General features: G+C 48.7%; 1 protein-coding gene across 1 annotated transcript in view; it reads right to left on the minus strand.

Moving 5' to 3' along the window:
• PSAP (prosaposin) overlaps window positions 1-26,704 on the minus strand; it is a 179,339-nt gene that overhangs the window by 45,804 nt on the left and 106,831 nt on the right. The window contains exons 9-11 of the mRNA XM_086922119.1: window positions 25,523-25,618; window positions 19,808-19,991; window positions 3,810-3,973 (exon numbers count right to left, since the gene is read on the minus strand). Of these exons, the coding sequence (XP_086778245.1) occupies window positions 3,810-3,973; window positions 19,808-19,991; window positions 25,523-25,618 (444 nt within the window). The remainder of the gene's footprint in view (window positions 1-3,809; window positions 3,974-19,807; window positions 19,992-25,522; window positions 25,619-26,704) is intronic.

Genomic DNA, 26,704 nt, shown 5'->3' on the forward strand with positions numbered 1-26,704 from the left:
AGCCCTATCGGTCTGTCGACCCTCGAACCTGCTCCTGCTAAACCCCGGCGTCTCCAGTGGTCAGCAACCTCAAAAACCGGAGGACCCCACTGTCTTGTGACTCTGACTACCTGGGCCTTCCAACGAGCAGTGGTACTGCTCAAAGCAAGTAACAAGTCCTGGCATCAGCCCGGAACCGCAAACCCTGCACCCGCCAGCCTGGCCTGTGCTGGAGTGAATCAAGACCCTGAGAACGTCCCCCCGGCGATTCGGACCGGGAATCCAGTGCCCAAGGACCCTCCTAGACGACCCCGGCGACACCTGCAGCCTCAAGACAAAGGTCCCCTCCGACCGCAACCAGCAGGGGGTAAGATTTACCGACCTCAAAAGACACCCCTGCACCCCGCCGCCCAAGTGCCCCTGGGAGTGCAACCTTTGTCCTATCCTACTTCCCCATTTGCCCTGAGCAAGTGACCAGGAGCCCAGCTTCCACAGACGCGTGGCGTGCTAGCCAGCAGCCACCAACCGAAGGCCCCCTGACTCATTGGATAACATTGGGCCTAACTAACTCTGCACCCGGCCGCCCCTGTGCCGCTGAGGGTGTACCAACTGTATTTACCTGACCCTGGGGGACCCGAGTCTAGGCCCAGAACCTTAACTTCACCAGTCGAGTACTTAACTGAAAACCGATGACTCACTTTCCTGCCATTGGATAACATTGAGTGGTTTGACTCGAAATTTCTTCCAAGTATGAAGTTTTAAAACTTTAAAATATTCATCTAAAATCAGCCGAATATCAAAATCCGAAGTACTCACCTGTAATCAGGAGAGGAGCTGCATCTTTTAGCCCAGTACAGAACCGCAAAAGTAATCACAACCGTGGTTACTAGTAATCTAAATTCCGTTCATACGAAACCATTGACTGTTTCTGTGAAATTTCTTCTGTCTACTTTTGACAGTTACAAATGTTCCTTAAAAATCGTACCAACTACTCAAACGTAATTACTTACCAGTCTTAGGTAGTGACCCCCGTGCTGAACCTAGGAGTCCAGTACTGGATTACAAAAGTAACGAGAACCTACTTTACCTGTGCTTTGAATTTTCTTCCACTGGATAACATTGCTGATTTTGCACTAAAAAGTTTCTAAGTGTCAACTTTTAAAATACCTTTATATTCTTTAGAAATCCTTGCAATAGCTAATCCGTTTTTACTAAACTGTTTCCAGCTTAGAGCCAAAGGCTGAAACTAGGATCCAGTCCTGGGACTACAAGAGTATAAAGTAACTAGCTGCATTTATGTAGGAAACCCATTGAGCTCAATGTTAAATTGTGTTGCCTACTGCAACAATTGTACCTATTGTGTTTACAAAATTTAGTGCCTCTTTGCAAAGTAATTATAAGAGAGTACTCCTATCGAGAAAAGTACATTTTTATACCTGTTGGTTCTAAAACTAGATCTTTGGATATAAAAACAATTAGCCTAGAGTTCAGTCCTTGAGTGGGTGTGAAACCTTTTGCTGACAGTGTACAACAAATGCTTTACACTGTCCTCTGGTACTGCCTTACTGCTGCTCGACCAAGCTACCACTTTAGAGTGTAAGGTCACACCTGCTTTAACCTGTTATACCTCTGGGGTTTGAGGACTATGCACACCACCTTATTCTGGTCCAGTATATATAGAGCCACTTTCTCACATTGAGTAGTGTCAAGTGTAATAAGAAATCTTCCTCCACAGTGTGTGCAAGTCGACCCCATGGTATTGGGCAGCCCTATGGACTAGTAGGTTAAAACCTATAGTGTCCTCTGGGGGGGTCGGGGGAAGGCCTGGAGGGATATACATCATCTCGAGGGACGTAAGGCTCATCAGGGGTGGTATAATCATCCCATGGATTAGGTGACTGAGGGAGACTATTGGTCCCTACTGGGTCATGTGCACCCCCATTTGTGTCAGTCTGTATCTACATCATCTGGATTAGGGGATGGTGTAGGAGATTGATGTGGTGGAGGAGGTAGAGTATGAGGAGGTGGTGGAGAAGGGACCCCTAATGGAGAGGTTGCAATGTCTTTCTTTGGAGGAGGTGCAGGCGCCTCTAGTGGTCTCTTCATGGAGCCAGGAGTCAGTCTTAAGATACTTTACAAGAGTCTTTTGAGCAGGATCAGGTGTAAAAAAAGCTCTTCTGTGGATGGCAAGTGTTTCGGTGTCGAAGTTCTTGGTTCCGGAGGTTTTCGGCACCGGCTCGGTAGCTGGTCTGGGGTCTTTCAGCTTAGAACAGTGACCTTTTGAAATGTCTTTAACCAGAATGTGTTTTCAGTTCCGGGGGTTTTATCGGCTCCGAAGCATGGGAGTCGGGACCTTTAGGCCGTTTTTTTTTTTTTTAACTCTGCTCGGAGTGCGGTTTTGATGTCGATGAGCCGGTGCCAGTCTTTTGCGACGAGTGCTTGGGTGTCGAAGCAGCAGTTGGCGTGGATGAGAAAGATGGCTTCTTTTTCGGTATGGGATCGACACCGGGAATAAGCAAACTAGAGCCCAAGCCGCCTGAAGGCTTAGTAGGATTCTTTGCAGAGCCCAAAGGCAGGGCGTGGGAAGCAGTCTGTGTGCACCAGGCCCAGAAGGTGAGGGTGTGACCGAAGCCTTTTTGGACGGTGTTGAGGAAGGGTCGGGGGTGTCGACGTACTTCCGACCCGTTGAGCTGGTGATGTAACGTCTGAGTCTTCGGTATCAGAGGAGCTGGTGCTTTCTTCGGCTGGCTGCAGTTCAGGCACGCAGACAACCTCTTGAAAAATGTCGTCCAGGATCGAAGCGGACGAGCAAGCCCTTGTTCTTCGAGCTAGTCGGTCCCGAATAGTCTTCTTGGGGCAGAAGGAGGCGCAAGCGGAACAGTCTTTGGCCTCGTGCTCCAGGGAGAGGCAATGATTGAATACCTCATGTAGATCTGTGTGGGGAAACTTAGACCCACATTGAGGACACTTCTTGAATGACGTCCTTTCCATGAGCCAGAAAGTATGGCCCAGGTAGGCCCGAAGGCCTTAGTCGACGACCGGAATGGAAGACTTCCAAGTCGTGAAAAGTTGCGTCAAAGGGGACCGCAATCGACCCTACTGGGTCAGGATTGCACGCCGAAGGAAAATCTGTTCCAAACCGGTGCGCAGGAAAACACATCCAAGCCTGATGGCGGAAAAAACCAATCCAAGGATGAGCCGAAGGAAGAGTCACCTGTCTTGTGACTTCCAAAGAACTTTTAGGACAGCAACTACAAACATCCGGGCCCAACACTAGGTGGCGATCTATGCACAGTGTGTAATCTCCACCTCACATGCCTTGAACCTAAAGTTCTGTTGAGGGGCACCTTAACTTGTTCTTGGATAATGGAAACTATGCAGTTAAGGCCTCGATCGACTGAAACCTCCATGACGTACCCACTACTAGACTACAGTCCTCAGTGAACGAGATTGCAAGAATCAGTTTGTGTGTAACTGATTCAATGAGTATTGATGCAAATCTAATGGCCAAATGACAATGGTTACCTGAGCAGTTAACAAGGTGAGTAATTTGGGTATAACATTCAACACTATTGAGGCACAGTACCCACTCATGATACGTCACATGAACAGAGGTCCAAAACAGCCCAAAAAATGCCCCCCCCCTGTTTGTCATTCCTGTGATTAAACAAGTGCACAAATTGTCTGTACTTGATCTCATTGTTATGTTCACAGAATACAGGATGTACTTAAATGGAGTACAAAACCAGTCATAAAGGGAGAGCATGACATGAGCACATCTGCTAAAATATTTAGATCTCAGACTCACTCTGATCAAAACATTTAAGTACCTGCTTCTGCATCGCTGGTGGAAGGTAGTTGCAAACAATCTCGAGTGCCTTCTCAATCTGACCCTGCGTGGCATTTTTCTCCAACAACTTATCTAAGTACATAACAACCATCTTGCAAGTTTCACAATAGGGACCAGATTGTAAGTCTTTTGGAGAGATCATTTCTGTTCAAAAAGAGAATACTGTTAGCAAAGCTGAAACCTGCCACAAACATGAACTGCAGAATAAGTGAAGGAAGAAAATGAATAAATCAATGCTCAATAGATCATTCATTAAGCTCACAAAACAAACCACAAAATGTATCAGATATGTAACAGTGCTTCAAACTTAGATTTAGAGGTGATCATGAATTAACCCCTTTGGTGCTGATAACTGCCAGGAGCCGTCATGGCACACAGTGCTCGTGTGCTGATGACGGCACATGACCGTCATGGCGCTCCCCCCGCGGGCTTCCAAATTTGTAATTTCAAGTTGGGAAGGCAGGGGGAAGACCTTCCCCTACCTGCCCCCCTGCCTCGTCATCAATGACGTCAGCGCGCGAGCCGCGCTGACGTCATTGGGTGTTTCCTTTCTGTTTCCCGACACGGTGGAAGCAATTGGTTTCCAGTGCCTCGGGAAAGGAAGGTGAGTTTCACCACCGGGGAATGGGCGATTCGAGTAAGAGGCATTCGGAGAAAGGAAAGGGTTTTCCTTTCCCCCTGACGCCTGTTTTGTGCATTCCTGCTGCACGATCGTGGAACAGGAATGCCCACTAAAGGCAGGGATTTTTTTTCTTTGTTTACTGTTTGGGGGAGGGCAAGGGTCGCTCCCCAAGGGGGGGCAGATTGAATGTTTGATAACTCAACAGGGTCCTTGGAGCCAGTCTTAGACTTGTCTGTAGGCCTCGACCGAGGATCGATCCAGTCTTTTGGCTCGAGCTTTTTGAGTGAATTGACTCTTTGGCGCAGGCTTCGGTGGTTCGACGGTCTTGACCTTGGTTTTGGTCTTCGGCGCCCCAACCTTCGGCTCGACGACCTTCTTGAGTTTTTCGGCATAGACGACCATTTTCTTCGGCTCCGAGGGGTTTGAGGCCTTGGAGCCGACCAGTTACTTTCACTTTCGGTTTCGGCAATGATGCTGTCTGTTTCGATTTCTTTGTATCGACCGAATGTGGTTTCGAAACCGAAGGCTGTTTAGTAATGTTCCCAGCCGGGCCTGTATGCAGGGCTGTAGAACGAGATTGTTGATCTTTGGCAAGGCCTAGTGGCGATCCCTCGACCTGAGCCTTATTGAGTGAGTCATAGACGACCCCGTATAGGTTGGGCCTAGCTCTTCGCCTGAGCTATCTTCTACGGCCCCAAGGCCTCCACGTCGTCTCCTACCTCATAGACTACGTTTTCTTCCTCTTCTTGCACGTCTTAGTCTTCGGCATCATACCCGGAGACATGTCCCGAAGCCGGCGTGGAGCAGTATTCCGGATCCTCCAGATCAACGACCTCTTCATCTTCGGTCCCGAAGATGTTCACCGGAACAGGCGCCGACTTAGACTCCAATCTAGCCGTGCGTCTAATCTTAAGAGTCTTCTTCGACCTGAACTGGGAGCAGGCCATGCAGTTGGCTTCGTTGTGGTCTGGGGACAGGCACTTATTGCACACCGAATGGACATCGATGTGCGGGTATTTTGCATTGCAAAGGGGACACCTCTTGAATGGACTTTATTCCATTTGAGATCGAAGTTCGGGTCGATTTGGAAAGAAAAAGTGGTTGAGTCTTCGATGTCCTCTCGAAGCAAGGGTACCGATACCGAACAAAACGATACCGACGCTGTCGAAAGCCTTTTGGCTTTGTAGAAAGTTTTCCTAACTTGAGCTAAGATAGTAACATCCGAACCCAATGGCAGGAAAAAATAATCTGAGGATGGGGGGGGGGATGCCCATGCGCTGTAGTCCAGGGGAGGAGCCACCTATCTCGTGATACTTCAAAGACTTTTCCAGGACAACAATGTGCATCATCCGGACCCAACACTAGGCGGCGATCTATGCACAGATATGAATTCAGCAGCCCACATGCCTCGAACCCATTGTTAAGTGTAGCGCGCACAAGAAAGTGTGCTCGCTCCTTCCTTACTGTTCGCTCTTGTATTCTGCCTGTGAACAAACTATATTTAGCCTCTCTGCACATGCTCAGTTGAGCTTGCAGCGGTCCATGCAGCTGTTCCTAGTCTGTCAGGATGTGTTTGCTAGAATTAGCAATAGCTAGCTCCTCCCTCTTGTTGACTGCATTTTCTGTATGACCTTATACGTACATAAAACTTTCTTTCTGTACTTTTATTGCCTTCTTCTGAGCCCCCGTGTGGGTATAAAAAAAGGTCCATGTTACTTCTGCTCAGTGTGCTACTTCACACACTACTGAAGGGTGTTGTGTAAGGAAAATGCTACTTAACAGTATGCATCTGTTCTATGAATGTAGAGCTGCAGAGTTACACTATGCATAGATGGCCACAGTGTTGGGCCCGGATGTTTGCAGTTTGTTTTGTGTAGAAAAGTCTTTCGAGTCACAGGATAGGTGACTCTTCCTTAGGATGATACTGCACATGGGCATCGGCTCCATCCCCAGATTGTTTTTCGCCATTAGGGAAGTGATGGAGCTGTACAAGAAGTAGTGATGTCCATATGATTTGTATCCAAGATAATACTGGAACCGATAAAGGTAGCCGGGTGGGCGTGTGTAACTCGGCAGCTCTACATGGCAAGAACAGATGCATACTGGTAAGAAGCATTTTCCGTTCGAGGCATAGGAGCTGCAGATTTCACACTATGCATAGATTGTATAGCAGTACCCACAACTAGCGGCGACCACCCGTATCTGTTGCAGTTGTTTGAAACAGTGATTTTTAATACAGCCTGGCCCACAGTGGTTTGTTTAGGGATGTTCCCTAAGAATGCCATTGAAGCCACTATCATTCTTATTGAGTGGGCTTTTGGAGGAATTGTTAACGTGCGTTTTGCCTTTTGGTAACAAATTTGTATGCATTTAACTATCCATCTGGCGATCCCCGATTTTGGTATAGGGTTGCCTTTATGTGGTGGCGAAAAAGACACAAAAAGGGGTTTTGTTTTCGGAAACGATTTTGTTCTTTCCATATAGTACAGCAGAGCTCTTAACGTCCAAGGTGTGTAGAACCCTTTTTGCGACAGGCTGCGAGAAGAATACGGGCAGCTCAGATTGAATGGTGAAATAACTTTAGGCAGGAATTTTGGATTAGTACGAAGAACCACTTTGTTATGATGCATTTGCAAAAAGGGTTCCTGAATGGTAAATGCTTGTAGTTCACTAACCCTTCTAAGAGAAGTTATTGCTACCAGGAAAGCTACTTTCCAAGTTATGAATTGCAATTCACATTTATGTAATGGTTCAAAGGGAGGACCCATTAACCTTGTAAGAACAATGTTCAGGTTCCACACTGGTGCTGGTGGCGGTCTGGGAGGAATTATTCTTTTGAGTCCTTCCATGAAAGCTTTAATAGCTGGTACTCTAAAAAGAGAGCTGTAGGTTTTGTAAATATGCTGCAATGGCAGCAAGGTGCAGTCTGATAGACGTATAGGCTAAGTTACACTTTTGAAGGTGTAATAGATATCCTATGATGAGTTGGATAGACACGTCTAAGGGATCTATTTGGTTGTTTTGGCAGTATATGACAAAGCGTTTCCACTTAGCAGCATAACATGCTCTGGTAGTGGGACGTCTAGCTTCTTTAATGATGTTCATGCATTCTGGAGGAAGGTTGAGTTAACCAAACTATGACCTCAGAAGCCAGATCGCTAGGTTGAGCAGAGCTGGGTCCGGGTGTTTGATCGCTCCATGGTTCTGCGTTAATAGGTGAAGAGATAGATTTAGTTTTTGATGTGGCACCACAGACATTTGCAGCAGCTTGGTGTACCACAGTTGTCTGGCCCAAGTTGGAGCAACTCGCTCATCACGCTGCTCCCCGCTCTGCCTGCCACCTGGACTGCTGTCTGCTACCTCGCCTCGCTCCCACATCTGCCATTGCCTGTTCGAGTATCACAAGTACACTGTAGCGCTAGATTGCCTGATAGTTTGTTAATTTGATGATCATTTTTAAATCTTAGCGCTTTGATTGCCAAAGTACGCTTTAATTATATTTCAAATAGTGCTGCGCTGCCTGTAAAATTGATTGCTGCCTGATTGTGCCGCTGCCACTGCCATTTGCATCGCGTTCACGCTGTTTGTGCCCCAATCCTGTTGCGCTTTTGGCTTGCTGCCATTTTGTTGTTGTGCCTCCCTGCCCGGATCTCCACCCCGCTCCCGCCTCCCAGCTGATCCTCCCTCCCCCCTCCCTTTCCACTATCCACTATCCACATATGATAGATGCCTTTGCGCGCAGCGGACGCACCCAATGCGCGCCGAAGGTGCACCAAAGGTAAGCCCGTCTACGCCCGTCCGTGCCTGGACCGCGCCCAGCGCCAGACCCCCTGCTCCCCGCAAATCCCTTTCCTCCCGCATTACCTACGACGCCGCAACCCTCTCTGCCCTCAACCCTGGCCACCCACCAAACTGCTATCATGCTGCCCCAGGATACACCCATAGACCCTTCACCTGCCACCCCTGCACATGACTGCTCCAGGACCCACACCAAATCCACAAAATCCAAACTGAACTCCTACACTAATCACCTGAAGTGCATCCTGCTCAACACCCACTCGGTCCACAGACATGCCATTGACCTCTGGAATCTACTCGACACCACATCACCGGACGCCTCCTTTCTCACAGAAACATGGATGAACGCCTCATCAGCGCCCGACATCGCCATAGCCATCCTGGAAGCCTACAAGATCATCCGAAAAGATCGCACAAACCAAACAGGAGGAGGCAGCGCCATCGTCCATAAGAACACCAGCCGCATCACGACCAGCTCCGACGATAACCTCGCTACCGCCGAACACCTTCACTTCCAGATCCACACCGACCCCAAAACCACACTCAGGCACCCTCATCTACAGACCCCCAGGACCCCGCACACAATTCAGCGAAGACATCACTGACTTCATCAGCCCACATGCCCTCCCCTCCGAGAACTACATTCTACTGGGAGACCTCAACGTCTACATGGAAAAGAAAAACTACAGCAACACCACCTCCCTTCTGAATAACCTGTCCAATCTCTGACTCAAACAACTTGTTGACACCCCCACCCACTTGGCCGGACACGCTCGACCCGATCTTCACCTCCAGCAAGCACATCTCCCTCGATCACACCACAGCTTTCCATTGGATGGACCACAGCTGCGTTCACTTCAACTACATAAAGACCATGACCCACAACCCCCCACAACCTATTCCTCGAAGAAATTGGAACAAAATCACCACCAACCAGCTCTACACATCGCTTCTCCAAAACCCCCCTGCCAAATCAGACCCAAACCAAGCAGCCACCAACCTCACACAATGGATCACCCGCAGCGCCGACGAACTAGCACCCTTGAAAAACCATCAAATCAAGCAAGGTAGCAAAAAAGCCCCCTGGTTCAACGATGACCTTAAGAAATCCAAGAAGTCCTGTCGTACTCTCGAGAAAGCCTGGAGAAAAAAAACCAACTACTGACAACCTGGCCACATTCAAGAACGTCACAGGCAAACACCACCAACTGATCCGATCCACCAAGAAATCAGCATTCAAGGATCGACTTCACAACGCCCAAAACAGCAAGGAACTCTTCAACATCGTCAAAGAATTCACTAACCCCTCCGCCGGCACTAACGACATCACTCCCTCCCAAGACCTCTGCGACTCTCTAGCCTCATTCTTCCACAACAAAATCGCCGAAATACATAACAGCTTTCATATCCAGTCTGAAGACCAGTCCACTCCACCCACCTCCGAACCAAAACGACACTAACAACCTTTGTGCCTGGAACCCAATCACCACCAAAGACACCATCCGCCTGATGAACTCCATCCACTCAGGATCTCCAACCGACCCATGTCCCCACCACATTTTCAACAAAGCAGACTCCATCATCGTTCCCCATCTCTGCGATGTCATTAACTCTTCCCTCGACTCCGCTACCTTCCCGGAAAACTGGAAACATGCCCAACTGAGCGCCCTTCTGAAGAAACCCACAGCAGACCCAACCGAACTTAACTACCGCCCCATCTCGCTCCTCCCATTCCCTGCCAAAGTCCTAGAGAAAGCAGACAGTCAACTCACCGCCTTACTCGAATCCAACTAATCCCTCGACCCTTCACAATCCGGCTTCCGAGCCAAACACAGCACCAAAACCGCCCTCATCGCTGCAACAGACGACATCCGAACACTACTGGACAACGGTGAAACAGCCGCTCTCATCTTACTTGACCTCTCCGCAGCCTTCGACACAGTGTCATAGCACCCTCATACAACGCCTCAACAACATCGGAATACAAGAAAAAGCACTGAACTGGATCATCTCGCTCCTCACCGGAAGAACACCGAGTCCGCCTCCGGCCCTCGGAACTGCACCCATACCTACAGACCATGCACGTAACCTGGGCTTCATCCTGGATTCCTCACTCTCGATGACCAGACAAGTCAACGCCGTCTCATCATCTTGCTTCAACATCCTGCGAATGCTTTAAAAAATCTTCCGTTGGATCCCCACCGAAACAAGAAAGACTGTCACCCACGCACTGCTCACAAGCCAACTGGATTACGGAAACACCCTCTACGCCGGAACCACAGCCAAACTACAGAAAAAACTCCAACGCATCCAAAACGCCTCAGCCAGACTCATTCTGGACATCCCTTGGCAAGCTCACATTTCCGGCCACCTAAAAGACCTCCATTGGCTCCCTGTCAGCAAGAGAATTACGTTCAGTCTCCTCACCCACGCATACAAAGCACTCTACGACCTAGGACCCGAATGCCTCACACGCCTATCATTCTACACCCCCTCCCGACAACTACGATCGTCTAATCAAGCCCTCGCCGCAATTCCGCACATCCACAGATCCACCATGGGGTTGTGGGGGGGGGGCCGTGGGGGAGATCCTTCTACTTAGCGGCCAAAACCTGGAATTCTCTCCCCACCCATCTCCGCCTCACACAGAACCCCCTCTCCTTCAGAAAGCAACTAAAAACTTGGATTTTCGATAAGTAAAAACACCTCCCTCCCCCAAGCGCCTTGAGACCCAGCGCTATACAAATTTTGGAACTTGAACTTGTTGTAGTCTGCGCACCACAAACAGAAGTAGTGGGAGAGGAGGAAAAGCGTACGCAAATAGTCTTGACCAGTTCATCCATATCGCCTTGCTCTTGGACAATGGGTGCGGGTATCTGGCGGCAAAGTTTGGGCATTTTGCGTTTGTGGGTGGCAAAGAGGTCTGAGGTTGTCCCAACATTTGGAAGAACGGATGAAGAACTTGTGGGTGAAGTTCCCACTTGTGGATTTGCTGTGTTTGTAGACTTAGCAGATCTGTGATAGTGTTTTGTACTCCTGGGACGTGTTGGGCTAAGCGGAAGATTTTTAGCGGTATAGCCCATCTCCGTATCTGCTTTGCTAACTGAGAGCTGCAGAGTGTGTCCCCCCCCCCACCCCCCACCCCTGTTTGTTTATGTAGCACATAGCGGTCATATTGTCTGTGCGGACTAAGACAGCTTTGCCTGACACTTGAGTTTGTAAATCTTTCATAGCTAGAAACACGGCTAGCAACTCCAGATTGATTGATATGGAGTAACTTGTTGCGGTGTCCACCTGCCCTGCATGGTGATGCAGTAGATGGGCTCCCCAGCCTGAGAGCGATGCGTCCGCTGTTATGACTACTTGGGGAACTGGCTCTAGAAACGGTCGTCCCTTGAAAAGGTTTTTGGTGTTCCACCATTGCAGAGAACAAGGAGTCCGACCCTCTACCAACACTAGGTCTGTTAAGTGAACTTGAGCCTGGTTCCATTGGTGTGCTAGACACTCTTGAAATGGACGCATTTGCAATCTTGCGTGAGGTACTACAGATATGCAAGATGCCATCATTCCTAGGAGTTGCATGAACACTTTATCTGGTAGCGAGTGTTGTGGTTTGAATTTTGTTAGGAGAGTTTGTACACTTGTTATCCTGGCTGGAGAGGGATAAGCTAGTGTTAATTGGGTGTTTATTGTAGAGCCGAGATTGTTGTATGCGCAAGGGGTTCAGGTGCGATTTGATGTGATTTACCGTGAATCTCAAGTTGTGAAGCAGTTGAATAGTAGCTGGAGTGTTTTGCGCGCACTGCCTGTATGAACTGCCTTTTATGAGCCAGTCGTCCAGATATGAGAAGACGTGAATGTGCCGTCTTAGGTATGCTGCTACTACTGCTAGGCAAACACCCTTGGCGCTGTTGTGACTCCGAATGGGAGCACTTTGAACTGGTAGTGTTGTCCGTCTAGCACAAATCTGAGATATTTTGTGTGCTGCGTAGATAGGAATATGGAAGTAGGCATCCTTGAGATCTAGAGTGACAAGAAAGTAGTTTAATACCAGTAATGGGAGGACCTGTTGTAGTGTGACCATATGAAAATGATCCGACTGTATGTAAATGTTTAGAGGTCTGAGGTCTAGGATAGGTCTTAGAGATCCGTCCTTTGGTATTAGGAAATCTACTCCCTTGTTTTTCTGATGCTCTGGAACTATTTCTATTGCATTTTTCTGCAGGAGGGATATTACCTCCTGTCTGAGCAATGTTAAATGTTCCTGTGACATTGGACGTTGCTTGGGTGCTATGTTGGGGGGGGGGGGGGGGGGGGGGGGTAGATGTTAGTTCTAGACAATAACCTGATTTGGAGCACCCCCCTTTCTGATGTGATGTTTTCCCAGGCTGGCAGGTACTGTTGAAGTCTTCCCCAGACAGGAGTGGAATGCGGCAGGGGAAGGGGAAGGGAGTCATTGGGCAGGGGTAGAGGCGGTGTTGTTATTTTTGCCTCTGCCTTTGTTGTTGTTACCCCTGTACCCACCCCTTTGGTAGCCTTTACTGTAGGTAGACTGTAGGGGCTTTGTACGAGGTAGAAGCTGGGCCTGAAGTAGATCCCCTGGTGGCAGCTCGATAGTTATAGCAACAAAATTAACGTCTGGGAGCCTGCGACTGCATGGCTCCCATAGATTTGGCGGTGACTCATTTTCTCTAATGATACATTTACCTCGGGTCCAAATAGGTGTTCGTCAAAGGGTTGGTTAAGAATGGCGCTTTGTACCTTGGGTTTGAACCCGGATATGCGCAGCCAGATGTGTGTGCGTAGCAAGACGCGGGTGTTAACTGCCCTAGAGGCGGTGTCTGCTGCATCAAGGGCGCACCTAATAGAGTGGTTTGTGATGTTTTCCCCTCCTGGATGAGCTTGTTTGTTCTATCCTTGTACTTGTCAGGGAGGTGCCTCATTAGTGACTCTAGCTCATCGTAATGTGCATGGTCATATCTGGCTAGCAGTGCCTGTGTATTGGAGATACGCCACATGTTTGCTGCTTGAGACGCTGTTCTTTTACCTGATGCGTCAAGTAGCTTAGACTATCTGGTGATGCAGCCGCACCGGATGTTTGTGAGTTTGCTTTCTTGCGTGCGTTGGAAACTACAAGTGAGTCTAGTGGTACTGGGCCTTTAATATATGCTGGGTCTGATGGGGCAGCTTTTTTTTTCTCTATCCGAGGGTTAATGACCAGAGTTCTGACTGGGTCTTTGAAGACTTCAGGAGCATGCTTGATCACTCCTTTGAGCATGGGCAAGATGGATGAAGACCTTTGTGCATTACCAAATGTATCCATCAGGAAGTCTTCAACAGGGTCTGTATAAATATCTACCCCATGATAATGTGCAGCCCTGTGAATTAATTCATTAAAGCCTATAGAGTCTTATGGTGGGGAGGGCCTGGAGGGGTTTGTCATCCTGAGGGACATTTGGGACATCTGGGGTGGTATAATTGTTCCACGGGTCTGGGGATCCTGTGGGCGTTGTTGGATCTATGGCAATGTTTTTATCTTTTAGCGCTGTTACAGCGCTAAAAGATAACACTGCCATAGAATTCTGAAACAAAACAAAAACGGAAAAGAATCCGAAGATGGCGCCCACGGGTGGGAGCTTCCGCAGGAAGCATGCAGACGTCAGAGGAAGGACACCAAAAGGTGGGACGTCGACGCCCACCTGGCTACGAAAAACAAAGAAAAGACTACGATTCCGGACCCAACCACTAGACCGCGGAATAATGCACAGCATAGTGAATCCAAAAAGATCTTCAAGCTGCAAAACTACACCGACAGGTAAGAAACTGTTCGTTCTGCAGCGTGAATCTTTCTGGATTCACTATGCTGTGCATAGACTTCGTAGCGGTTTGTCATTGTGGCGGCTGGGTGGAAGATGAGCTTGTGTTCTTGAATATGTGCTGGAGCACTTTCTGTCCCACTTGTGCTTCTTTGTTCATTTGTATGTACACACAGTAGTGTTCCATAAAGGTGTGCATAGAAGCCCATGTTGTCGCCAGGCATATGTCCTGAATGGGAGTATTTGCCAAGAAAGCTATTGTAGCTCCCTTCTTTCTTGTTGAATGGGCCCTTGGCCCCTCTACTAGTTCTTGTCCAGCTTGTTTGTGGCAGAATTGTATAGTTTGCGCGATCCATCGTGCAATTGTCCCTTTAGTAACAGCTTTTCCCATGAAACTTTCAGCAAAGGAGACAAAAAACGGTTTTGTTTTCCTGTGATCTTTAGTTCTCTCCATGTAATGCATGACTGCACGTCTCGCCTTTTTTAGTCTGAAGACCAATGCCGTGAATGGATAGTGGTCTGAGTGGATCGCAAATCGTAGCAGATGCTTGTGCCGTCTGTTCATTGGGATGTGTAGGTAGGCATCCTTTAGGTCTATGGTGACCATGAAGTCCCCTGTTTGGATCTGAGGAGTACTTCTTGCAGGGATGTCATTTTGAATTTTTGTGTCTTTATGAATTTGTTGAGGAACCTTAGGTCCAGGATGGGTCTCATTGTTTCGTCTACTTTGGGTACTAGGAAGTACGTAGAGTACAACCCCTTGTTCCTTTACATGGGTGGTACAGGCTAGATAGCCTCCTTTAGTAGCAGTTCCTCTGCTTCCCTCTGAAGAAGCTCTAGTTCCTTCTTTGCTAGTGCTCTTTCTTTTCTTTGGTCTTCTGCTTGGTGGTGTCTTTTCTAACTATGCAGTACCCGTACTATATTGTGTTCATGATCCATTTGTCTGTGGTAATTTTTCTCCACTCCTGGAGGAAGTCTTAATCTTCCTCCCACTGGTGTTACGTGGTCGTGGTGTTTCGGTGCGTGAGACTCTTGTTTTTTGTTTTTGTGCTCCACCCTTTGAGTTTTTTGTAGGGTGTGCACTGTCAATGTGGCCGAGTCACTTGGAGGTGGTTTGCTGACCACCCCTCCTGGTTTTTCCACGTCCACTCGCTCTCCCTCGAAAGGACTGGCCCCTATGTTGATATTGCCATTTCTGTTTTTGATGGCCATGGTGTGTATGGGTGCCGCCTTGGTGGGAAAGTTGTAAGGACTGATGAGACGTTCCCGGCTGGTTCCCCCTCTCCAGTGTGGTCTCCTTGAGGGGGTCCCTCTTTGCTCCCCTGAATTGCAAGGCCCCCATGGATATTGCGGTGTCATCCTTTTTGAGCAGTGAGAGCTTGTCGTCTACTATTGAACCGAACAGTGTCTCACCGTTGAACAGAGTGTTCAGAATGTTGTGCTGCACCTCCGGTTTAAAGCCTGATATTCTGAGCCAGGTTTGTCTTCTTTCCGTGATGCCCAGCATCATAAGCCTGCTGGCCGTGTCTGCCCAGTCCAGTGCTGTTTTAAGGCAAGAGTTTGCTAAGTTCTTCCCTTCCTTTACTAGGTGCGAAGCCCTTTGGTGGTGCTCCTGAGGGAGGTGTTTCACCAATTGCCCCAGTTCCTCCATGGTCTGGTAATGGTGTCTGTTGAGTAGTGCATTTGAATTAGCCATGCGCCAGTGCATAGCGGCATTCCTTTCGATTTTCCTTCCTGTTAGGTCCATCCTTCTGCTCTCTTTATCCGGGGGTGGACCCGAAGTAGTTGGCACATTCTTGCTGTTGCCGTGATGATAGAGTCCGCAGCGACCTTCCCCTGTATATAGGCTGGGTCCTTTGAGGAGTGCTTTTATTTTTTCTCCGTCCTTGGCGTGACTGGTTTACACGTAGCAGGTTCCTTGAATGCCTCTTTTCCTTGCCCCTTGATGCTCGAGCATTGGCAGGTACTGGCTCCTAGTGTGCATTGGAAGTAGTGTCTCTACTAGGAAGTCCCCTTTCGGCATCTACTCTTTGAGCTTGACCCTGAACGCTGTAGCAGTGTTCTTGATGCATTCATTAGAGCCCAATGTCGTCCGGTGGCGAGGGCCTGGCTATGTGTCCACTCCCTCTTCAGGACTTTCGGCGTCGACTTCCTGCCACTCTACCTCCTCCATGTTGATTCTTGGTCCACTCTGTTCGTCATCTCTCTCCTCGTAATAGGCATCATCATCTTCCCGATATGCCAGATCCTCCAAGCTCTCCGATGCTTGTTCTACTTCGAAATCTTCCTCTTAGACCACCTGTACCTCTGGTGACTTTGGCCTCGAAGGAATTGTGTCAAGATTTCATTTTTTTCTTCGAAATCTTTCGCTGCAGGATGTTCTCCATCTCTGCCTTGAGTCTCCTTTTCTTTCTTTCCATCTCCGCCGCCTGTTCGGCGTTGAGTGGTTGTGCCGGTCTCTTTGGCGCGCTAGATGGCGTCGAGATGGGTTTCGGCATAGAGACCGGTTTCGGCGGCGACGCCGATTTCGGCGTCGGGGCTGGTCTTGCGTCGACGGTGTTTTCGTAGTCGAGCGCTCCTTTTCTTGGAGGCCTTTTGACATAGGTTGGTCGCTGTCCTTCCGCGCCAGGGAGTCCTGAGAGGATCCACTGGGCCTGGATGTCACTGCGGACGCCGTAGTCTTCGGCGTCGGCGCTTTCGGGGTCTTGCCCTCGTTTTTTCGAGAGTCTTGGGTAGACGGTAGAGTCTTTCGGGCCTTTTTGGGGCGTCAATTCTCCTACCATTTTAGTAGTCTTCTTATTATCGGTCTTTGCGACCGTGTAGCCGATGTCTTCTTCGGCGACGTAGTCCTCCTCGGTCGAGAGTCCCAGGTCTCGAAGGGACAGAGGATGGCCCTTGCCTTGCATGCCGTAGTTTGCAATCCTTTGCCTCTCTCTCTCTCACTCGAAGGGTCTTCGGGGTGAATGCGGAGCAGGCGTTGCAGTCTCTGCTTTCGTGGTCGATCGGCAGGCAGAGGTTACAGACTGGGTGTTGGTCCTTCTGAGCGTGCTTATGATGGCAGTTGCATGTGTACAAAAAAATTGCCAACTTCACCTTACTTGACACCTCCCAATTGAGGAAAACAAACCAGTATTACTATATGGTCTGTTTGGTATATTTACTTAATACCTTTTTGCTTTATTTCATTATATTCAAAAAAGTTTAGGTACAAAAAAGACACTTAAATACATTCAACAATTCCAACATAAATTTTCAAAGCAAATTACATTCCATATTGCATATATAAACACCACATAAATTACATTACATATATAGACACCATATTCATTTTGATCAACAATTAAACTCACATAAATGATATCTAACTAAACAAAGGACAAAGGCTAAACAAAGGCATTTGAATCAGGAATGCATTAATTTGCAGTACATTTAATGACTGACAAATTTAATATGCACTAATTTGCTACTTGTTGAATAATAGTATCGAAATGTTTACTTTGTCCTTTGTTTAGTTAGATATCATTCATGTGAGTCTAATTGTTGGGGGAAGACATGGCTTGGCAGTTCAGGCTGGACTGTTCCCATGAGGCACAGGGTCAGACTGATTTGCATATGGCCATGTCTGAACTGGGGTGGCAGAGTGGGCTGAAGAACAGTGATGGATTAAACCCAGATCTTTTGACTGGTTGTGAGTCTTTGATTGATTTATATGCTCCGTCCATCACCACCCCCTTTTGTACCGCACGATTCAAAGAGCCATGCTTGTATAAAAGTAGGCTATTGGGCACTTCCGATCAGTCTTTGTGCAACTAGTGTAGCTCCTTCTAAGGAGACTGTTTAAACATACAAAACTAGCCTAACCCAAACACTAACAGACTGGGCCTTATTGGCATATTGGGTTTTCTAGTTTGATTTTTTTTTGCTTGACAGTTATTTCTAAATGTATTTGGTTATATCCCACTTGTGAGGTAATCAAGCCTCACTCCGTGGCAAGCACATCAATTGCTCGCTCAACCAGGCATGAATAATTAGAATGCTTTATAACAATTGGTCCTTCAAACTTCTCTCCAAGAGGAAGTCGTTAACCTAGTTTGGTAAGCTCCAACATCGCATTCTCCATTAAGTTTACAACCAAATGGGAATAAAACCAGACTTTGGTAACTTCCCTGCCCCTTACTTTTCTGAAAGGCCACTTGCTTTATATCCCTTGACGAGAACTTAGGGAAGGGCAATTCTGGAAAGCCTTCATCAGATTCGACCTACTCAAAGGGATTCCATTTGTTAGTTTCCCCTTCCTTTGCACATAAAGATTAATGCAAGCATTTATTGGTTCTAAACACTGATTTGGTCGACTCAGAATGATCATGAACAGGCTCCAAATATTTAAAAGCTTCTTCCTAGAAGCAACTTTCTGGTTTCTCACTATCATAGGAGCACCTTTGCCCAAGTTAGAGCTATTGACTACACAATCTGCTTCTTTAATTTCCCTCTGGGCAGCTCTTGCTTTGTACAGATTGCAGCTCCTCATTCCCGGTGCTTCCATCTTTTTGTTAATTACACTTCTTCCTTTAGTTCTGCCACCTACAGGACGAGACAAGCTAGTTTTCAACTTAATGGCAGCGTTCCACTTAGGGACTTCAAAATCTTCCATCTTTTCACATGCTTGGTCTACTGTAACAGATGCCAACTGTAAGCATATGAACCATCTTTTTAACTAAAATTGGCCACTTTGAAACAGACATGGTCTCTAGCTTCTCCTCTAGCTTCTCTTATCCATTTTTTAACATCTACAATCCTTTAGGGGTGCTAAAGAATACTGTGAAATCTGAACTCCGTTGTCTCTCCCGCAAAGCTAACATGTTACAAAATCACAACCATACAAAAGGCAAACGTATGAACCCTTAGGTGCCTACTTTCTCCTGGACCACTGCTCCTACCACACCTCCACCCTGTAGCCGCTGCATTCAACTGCGATTCTTCAAGTAGCAGCAAAAACTACCCTTTTCTGACCATATCCAATTTCAGGGATTCCTTGAGATTTGACTGGTACCCAAGGTCAGAGGGCGCAGCGCCCCACACCCTCCTGCTCAACTGCACACTAGGTTCCCTGAAGTGTGATGCATTTGTGAAGGGCCATAGGCTGTCAGCGCCATGTGGCACAGGGAAACTTCTGCAAGTGCATGCACACCTCCACAGGCACAGATGCAAGAATGGTCATTGGGCAATGGCAAAAAAATGCAATCCAAAGTAACGGTCTCCAAGAGGCTTGAGCATTTAATCCTTCATGGTAATCTAACACCATCAGTATTGGCAGCCCCTGCAGTACAGCGTAAACACCATCAGTATTGGCAGCCGCTGGCAGTACAGCGTAAACGGGGTTCGGGCATTAAGTGATGTACAGAGTCTGCTCGAGCAAGGGGGGGGGGCACTAACGCAGAGTGAGGAACATAGTTTGTTACTAGACTAAAAGCACCAGCCTTGAAAATTAGATATGGTTTTATAAAAACACGGCAATGAACAGCAAACAGCATTTACTATACTACCAAGGAATATCAATTGATAACCGGTTAACGCAGTAGTAGTGATTCAGAGACAGCAAGACCTAAGCAACAGTTTGTGGCATCAATCTGCAACAACACCAGCTGCCCACTAGAACAACTACATTAAGCCTGGACTTCAGTGGCAATTAACTTTGACCAATGATCACAAACTTATTCAGTGGAAAACTATTGAAGTACTTACCATATTGCATCTTTGGTCTGTTATTGCAAAGTCCAAGGCTACAGCATATAGACTTTGGGTTTGCTTCCTCCATTAACAGGGCAATGAGAGCTGGAGTGTATGTGTCTACAAGGTCTTTGCACTGCTCACTATATTTTTGAGGAAGTAAAGCGCAAACCTTATCTAAAGCTTGCTCTATATTTTCCTACATAAAAAAAATAAACATTTTTATTAATAACAGCATACATTGCAAAGTACATTCAAATATAGCACAGATTAATTATTCGTTTCTCATTTTCAACAGGTGTTGAGAACTGAGCTGTAAGTATGTGTTGGAGATTGTAAACCTATTAAGAGTTATATAGCATTAATCAATGTTATACACTTTCAGAGAATTGGGATAACCTCACTATACCCAAACAATTAAAATGTGTAAAAGTGAAGAGTGCAAACATCAGGTTCTGTTGCAGTACCCCACCCCTTTTTTTAACCTGGCTTTTGATGCCACTTTAACTGTAGAGTACTGGGTTCCTTCTTTACAGGTACCAGTGTTCTTTCCCTAAAGCACAAGTTACTACTTGTGTAATGATATGTCTGTAAGAGACATTAGTGATAGATTCCTTACCTTAGAATATCCCCAGGCGTCAAACTGGATCCGGAAATTTTTGCGTAGCAGTACCCTTGCGCGTCTGTAGGCATAGTCTGCGGCTCTGCGTAAGTCGTCGGCGCCTTGATGACGGAGTACTTAGACTCCGCCTCCGCGTGCTGACGTCAGTTCTTAGACACAGCTTTTCCGCGCCAGAAACGCAGAGCTATGCCAAAAACCAACACTGGTGCCTTGAAACTAGGGCCCTGAAAGGGGATGACCTTAACCCTAGATATCGGTTCGCAGAACGGGAAGGATGGGTGGGTCGGTAAGGAATCTATCACTAACTAATGTCTTACAGATATATCGTTACACAAGTAGTAACTTGTGCATCTGAAAGACACGTTAGTGATAGATTCCTTACCTTAGAATAGATACCCTAGCAATACCAACCCCGGTGGTGGGTCTGCGAACCAATAATCACACCAGAAAGTCCTGGAGGACGGAACGGCCAAAGAAGCCATCCCTCCGGACTTGGCTGTCCAGGCAATAGCGTCTTGCAAACATGTGCAGCGAGGCCCACGCAGCTGCCTGGCAAATGTCCTGCAAGGGCACTCCACGGCCCAATGCAGTAGTAGCCGTGGCTCGAGTGGAATGAGCCCTCAGCCCAACATGGGGTTCCTTCTTAGCCAAGGAGTAGCACGCCTAGATACACAAAATGATCCACCACGAGATGGTCTGCTTGTGTACCGCTTTCCCCTTCTTAGCACCCACGTAACCAACAAAGAGTCATCCACCCGGAACTGGCGTGTGCGATCCAGATAGAAAGAGCGCACGTTTTGGGTGGACTGTGGAGCCTCTCTTCCCCTCTTGAGGGATGCGGAGGCAGAAAGAAGCTGGGCAAGGTGATGGATTGCCCAATGTGGAAGGCTGGGACTACCTTGGGCAGGAAAGAGGGACTTGTCCGCAACACAACCTTGTCCGGATGGTCCGAAAGGAAAGTAGGTTTACAGGATAGAGCCTGGAGCTCACTCAACTCCCCTGGCAGAGGTGATGGCTACCAGGAAGGCAGTCTTCAATGTAAGAAGGTGGAGAGGACAGTTCCTATTAACAATAGGAGACTTGAACAAAGAAGGTTGATCAGGCAGCCTCAAAAAGGCTGAAAGAGCCGTAAGGTAGCCCTTGATAGTGCCCAGAGCAGAGCCCTGCTGGGCAAGAGAACGGAGGAAGGGAAGAACCTCAGAAAGAGGGGCAGAGAGGATCCACAGCCTTTGCTGTGCACCATGCCACAAATCTGTTGCACCTGCAGGCGTATACCAACTTTGTGGAGGGATGCCTGGCTGCCAGAATGATGTTAGACTTCAGGAGGCAAGTCAAATGGCCTCAACTGTCACCGCTCAATCTCCAAGCATGGAGGTGGAGACTGGACAGGTTCGGGTGGAAGACAGTCCCCTGCTGCTGTGACAGAAGGTCCTCCTGATGAGGCAAACAAGCCGGGGGATCGACTGACATACTGAGTAGCTCGGGATACCAGTACCTTCGTGCCCAGTCCGGAGCCACAAGGATGACTTGTGCCCAGTCGCGCTTGATCTTCAGCACTCTGGGCAAAAGTGGTATAGGCGGAAAGGCGTACAACAGACCGCAACTCCACTCGCGACAAAAAGAGTCTCGAGCGAGTGCCGCCTTGGAAATTCCAACGTGCAGAACTGATGACATTGCGCTTTCTCTTCGGTGGTGAATAGATCTAACCAAGGCTCACCCCACTGCAGAAAGAGGCCTTGCGCCAAGTCAGAGTTCAGACGCCATTTGTGATCCATCATGCACCGGCGGCTGAGTTGGTCCTGGCCCTGGCGTTCAGAGAACCTGCCAGATTTTGAACCACCAGGCTCACACCCTGATGTTCCAGCCACTGCCAAAGGCGCAGAGCCTCCTGGCAGAGGGTCCACGACCCCACTCCGCCCTGCTTGTTGCAGTACCACATGGCGGTGGTGTTGTCCGTGAACACCTGCACTACACTCCCCCGGACAGAGGGGAGGAATGCCTTCAGTGCAAGACGAATCGCCCGCAGCTCCAAAAGGTTGATATGGAGCCGGGACTCCGCCGGAGACCAGAGGCCTCTGATCTCCGCCTCTCCCATGTGGCCTCCCCAGCCCTGGAGGGACATGTCCGTCACAACTACCTGCTCCGATTGGGGAAGGGAGAGGGATCTGCAGCTGACCCAATCGCAGTCCGTGAGCTGTCTGGCAGTGCCCTCCGAGATCAGGACATGGTCGGACAGGTTGCCCTGACGCTGGGCCCACTGAAACTTCAGGTCCCATTGCAGAGCCCGCATCCGCCAACGGGCGTGATGCACCAGAAGGATGCAGGAAGCCATCAGCACCAACCTGACCGAAACTCAGGATAAAGGCTGAAAGATTGGAATCAGAGCCTGTATATCCCGAACCCGCTGTTCGGGTGGGTAAACCCGAAACTGCGCCGAGTCGAGAACCGCTCTGATGAAAAGGAGCTTCTGAGAGGGGCACAGGTGTGACTTCGGCACATTGATGGAGAACCCCAGCTGGTGCAAGAGGTCTGCTGTTGTCTGGAGGTGGCTGACGACTGTCTGGGGCGAGCCTGCCTTCCACAACCAGTCGTCGAGGTAGAGGAAGACTGAAACCCCTAACCTGCGTAGATTAGCTGCGACCACCGCCTTCACCTTGGTGAACACCCGTGGGGCGCTGGTAAGGCCGAAGGGGAGCACGGTAAACTGAAAGTGCTAGTGTCCTACCATGAACCGCAGGTAGCATCAGTGGCCCAACAGGACGGGGATGCGGAAATAAGCATCCTGCAAGTTCAACGCTACCATCCAGTCTCCTGGGTCTAGGGCAGCTAAGACCTGAGCCAGAGTCAGCATTTTGAACTTCTCCTTCCAGAGGAAGCCGTTGACGTTCCGTAGATACAAGATAGGGCGTAGGCCCCCTTTGCCCTTCTTGGGTAACAGAAAGTAGTGGGAGTAGAAACCACATCCTACTTCTGGCCCCTGAACGCACTCGATGACCCCCTTGGCCAAGAGGGCCGAAACTTCCTCCTGCAGAAGCCAAAATTATCCCCCGATAAGCGGTGGTGTTGCTGTGGCATGGCTTGAGGAGTCGTCTCGAAGGGGAGGGAGTAGCCCCTTCGGACGATCTGCAGCACTCACCTGTCCGAAGTGACAGTGCGCCAGTGAGTGGTGATGGCGAACCTTGCCCCCCACTGGCGTCACATGGGCCAAAAAGCACCGCCTAGGAGGGTTTAGAGGCGGATGCTGCAGGAGAGGGTGTGGACTGGCCTAGCCGTTGTCCCTGACCGCCTCCACGGCGATTTCCACGGCTGCCACCGCGCTGGATGTTAGTCTGCGGTGCGTGGCTGGCTGCACGTGTGGGGGCGCCCCTTCCTTTGCCACGAAAGGCACCCGTTTGCTGGCGCGGGCCGAGAGGCCCAAGGACTTCGCCGTAGCCCTGGAGTCCTTAAAGCGCTCAAGCGCATGGTCTGCCTTGTCGCCAAAAAGGAGACGGCCATCAAACGGCATGTCCATCAGTGTGTTTTGGACATTGGCCGAAAAGTTGGCGGACCTCAACCAGGCGTGGCGTCTAATCGCCACAGTCGTTGCCATCGCTTTACCTAGTGAGTCGGTGGTATCCAGCCCACACTGTATTGAATATTTGGCTGCATCCTGGCCCTCCACAAGGGCTTGGCAGATTTTGGCCCGCACCTCCAACGGATCCTCTGGCAGCACTTCCGTAACCGTATCCCACAGAGAGTGGGTGTAGCGGCCCAAGAGGTATGCAGTGTTGGAAGACCGCAGTCCCAAACTAAGGGATGAGAAGATCTTTTTCCCGTACTGCTCATAACTCTTGGATTCCCTGTCCGGCGGAGGAGACAGGAATGTGGTTGGGTCGCCTGGGGCCGGGTGGTGGCGTCTGGCCACGTTCCTATCTACGGGCGAACCCGTAGCGGGCCTGGACCAAGTGCCCAAAAGAACATCGGACAAGGCCTCATGAAACAGCAGCAGAGACTCGGCCGAGCAGGACTGCGGTTTAAGGACCTCCGTGAGGAGGTTAGTCCTCACGGCCACGACGGGGAGCTAAAGGCCCGATGCCGCGGAGCCCATTGGATGAGGGAGAGATCTCATGCCATGAGGAAGCGCTCGATCTCCTCCGGCGTCGCGTCTTGCCCAGGGACCGGAGGGTGTGGAGCAGGACGCGGCACCCGCGACTCAGACGGAGCCGCGTGGGCGGTGCCACCCGAACCCCCGGCCGCGTCGTGAGAGCGTCGGGGGAGTCAGAAGAGCAATGACGTCTCTTTGACTTCTTGTGTTTCTTACCTGTCAATGACTTCGACCCGGAGGAGTGGTGCAGACTCTGAGCTGTGATGGATCCGACCCCGCGACCTGTCACTCGACCTCCCATGGGACCGGGACCTTTCGCAGCGCGGGGCCAACTGCTGGAGTTAGAGTCGCCTGCGGGACCGCTCCCGCCTGGCTTTCGAAGGCCCAGGCAGTCGGGGCAGGTCTTGTCATGGTAGTCGCCGAGGCATAGGAGACACCACAGTTTCAATAGAAACTCTGAAAACGCAGAGAGATTGATCTATGCAAATCTTTAGTCAAAGTAGAAAGTCATGCCAAAACTGAACCATTAAATTCTCACCTTTAATATCAGAAGCCCTTTGCCAAATTCATATCAGCAAGTGAATGACGCCCCAAAAAGTAGAGGGGGCGGGGGCTTGGGCTGTATGCTTCCCATCCCTCAAACCTGTACAGAACACTAAAAATCGGAGTTACTGGAATGGCTACAGGCAGACCTCGGAAAAAAAGGCCAGTAGAAAAGAAAGGAAATTATCACCTACAGTTGGCAAATAGGTGGAACTTACATTGCTCTTTGGATGAGAGACTACATGGACTTGAAAGGGTCCGAGGAACTTAAAGAAAGAAATCTGGAGTGTTTTAGACTGATAACAGTTTTGCAAACCTCATTTGTAACCCTTTCCTCTCGTTTGCCCATGAAACTATTTGGTGGGTCACCGCAAAATAAACAGATCATTTTGGTACATCAACCACTGAGGTATTTATGGCCCGTGATACTAGCCAACAGGCAATTACTGTAACCACATTGTTTTCCTTATGCATACTGTACCTCAGTCTTGTTGTCTTCAAGCATATCAACGATTTTTCCAACAACAATCTGACAGATTTCACATTGCACTGATGTTTGCTCCAGGTGATTCTCTTTCTGAAAGATTCAAAGAAAATGCCACCTTTACACCACTTAAACAGACAGCAGCATGAACAATGTTCTTGACTGGCAGCTGCTTTTGTGTACTATGCAATTTTTTCCAATTTGAATACACTATGACTGGGGCGCCTCAGGTAATCGATTTGAGATATTTTCAATATCTATATGCAACCAATTAAGCTAATTAGTTTTATGTCCCCAAGTTCTGTGTTCAACTTCTCAGCTATCAAAGCCTATATAGACCAAACTGGACAAACAAAATCCATTAACATAGAAAAAAAAAAAAAAAAAGATCCTAAGAGACGGCAAAGAGTCTCTGTTTTAGTCACCATCCTCTTAGCCGGAATATTAGCTCATTTGCCGGAATATTAGCTCATTGTCAACTGCCAATACGTGCCAGAGACTTCTGAATTGCACAGGACATGAAGCTTACTATGCAGGCACCAGAGGCCCACCACTGGTTACTGCACTGAGCAAAGTCTTTTTTAATTTCAATCCATAGCAAGAATAAAATCAGTACTTGCATCGTAAATTCATGACATCCAACAGCACATAAAACACATTTGCAATGCAATAAGTCTCATTTGCGAGACTGAGCTACTGGCATTGTAAATTACGAACTTTTTATCTATGTGTTGGTTTTGAAAACAGATAAAAGGAATTGTAATTTACAATGCCAATAGCGCCACACACAGCAATAAAACGTCTGATCTCCATGCAGGCACCTGAAACAGAAACCACACAATTGTAGAGCTGCTGATCTCACTGCCAACGCCTACGCAATCCCTGCTATCGCGACGGGAAAACAAAACCACACTGAACGTCAAACACGTGGATCTCACTGCAGGCACCCAAGCTCTGTTTGCAGACGTGAAGATAAACAAAAACAAATACAATGGCGGGTTGCATTTTAAACTCAGTCCTGCCGGCCATTAACAGTGGGGCGCTCGTGGAGGGAAGGTCGTGTCCCATGCAGGGGTAGACTACATGTCCATACTGCCAGCTTTTGCCTCATTACCGCTTCTCATTACATTTCCTATGAAACCCTCCATCCTGGTTATCAAACCCCTAAAACGAGTGTCC

Source organism: Lissotriton vulgaris, chromosome 5 (assembly GCF_964263255.1).
Source record: "Lissotriton vulgaris chromosome 5, aLisVul1.2, whole genome shotgun sequence".
Lineage (NCBI taxonomy): Eukaryota > Metazoa > Chordata > Amphibia > Caudata > Salamandridae > Lissotriton > Lissotriton vulgaris.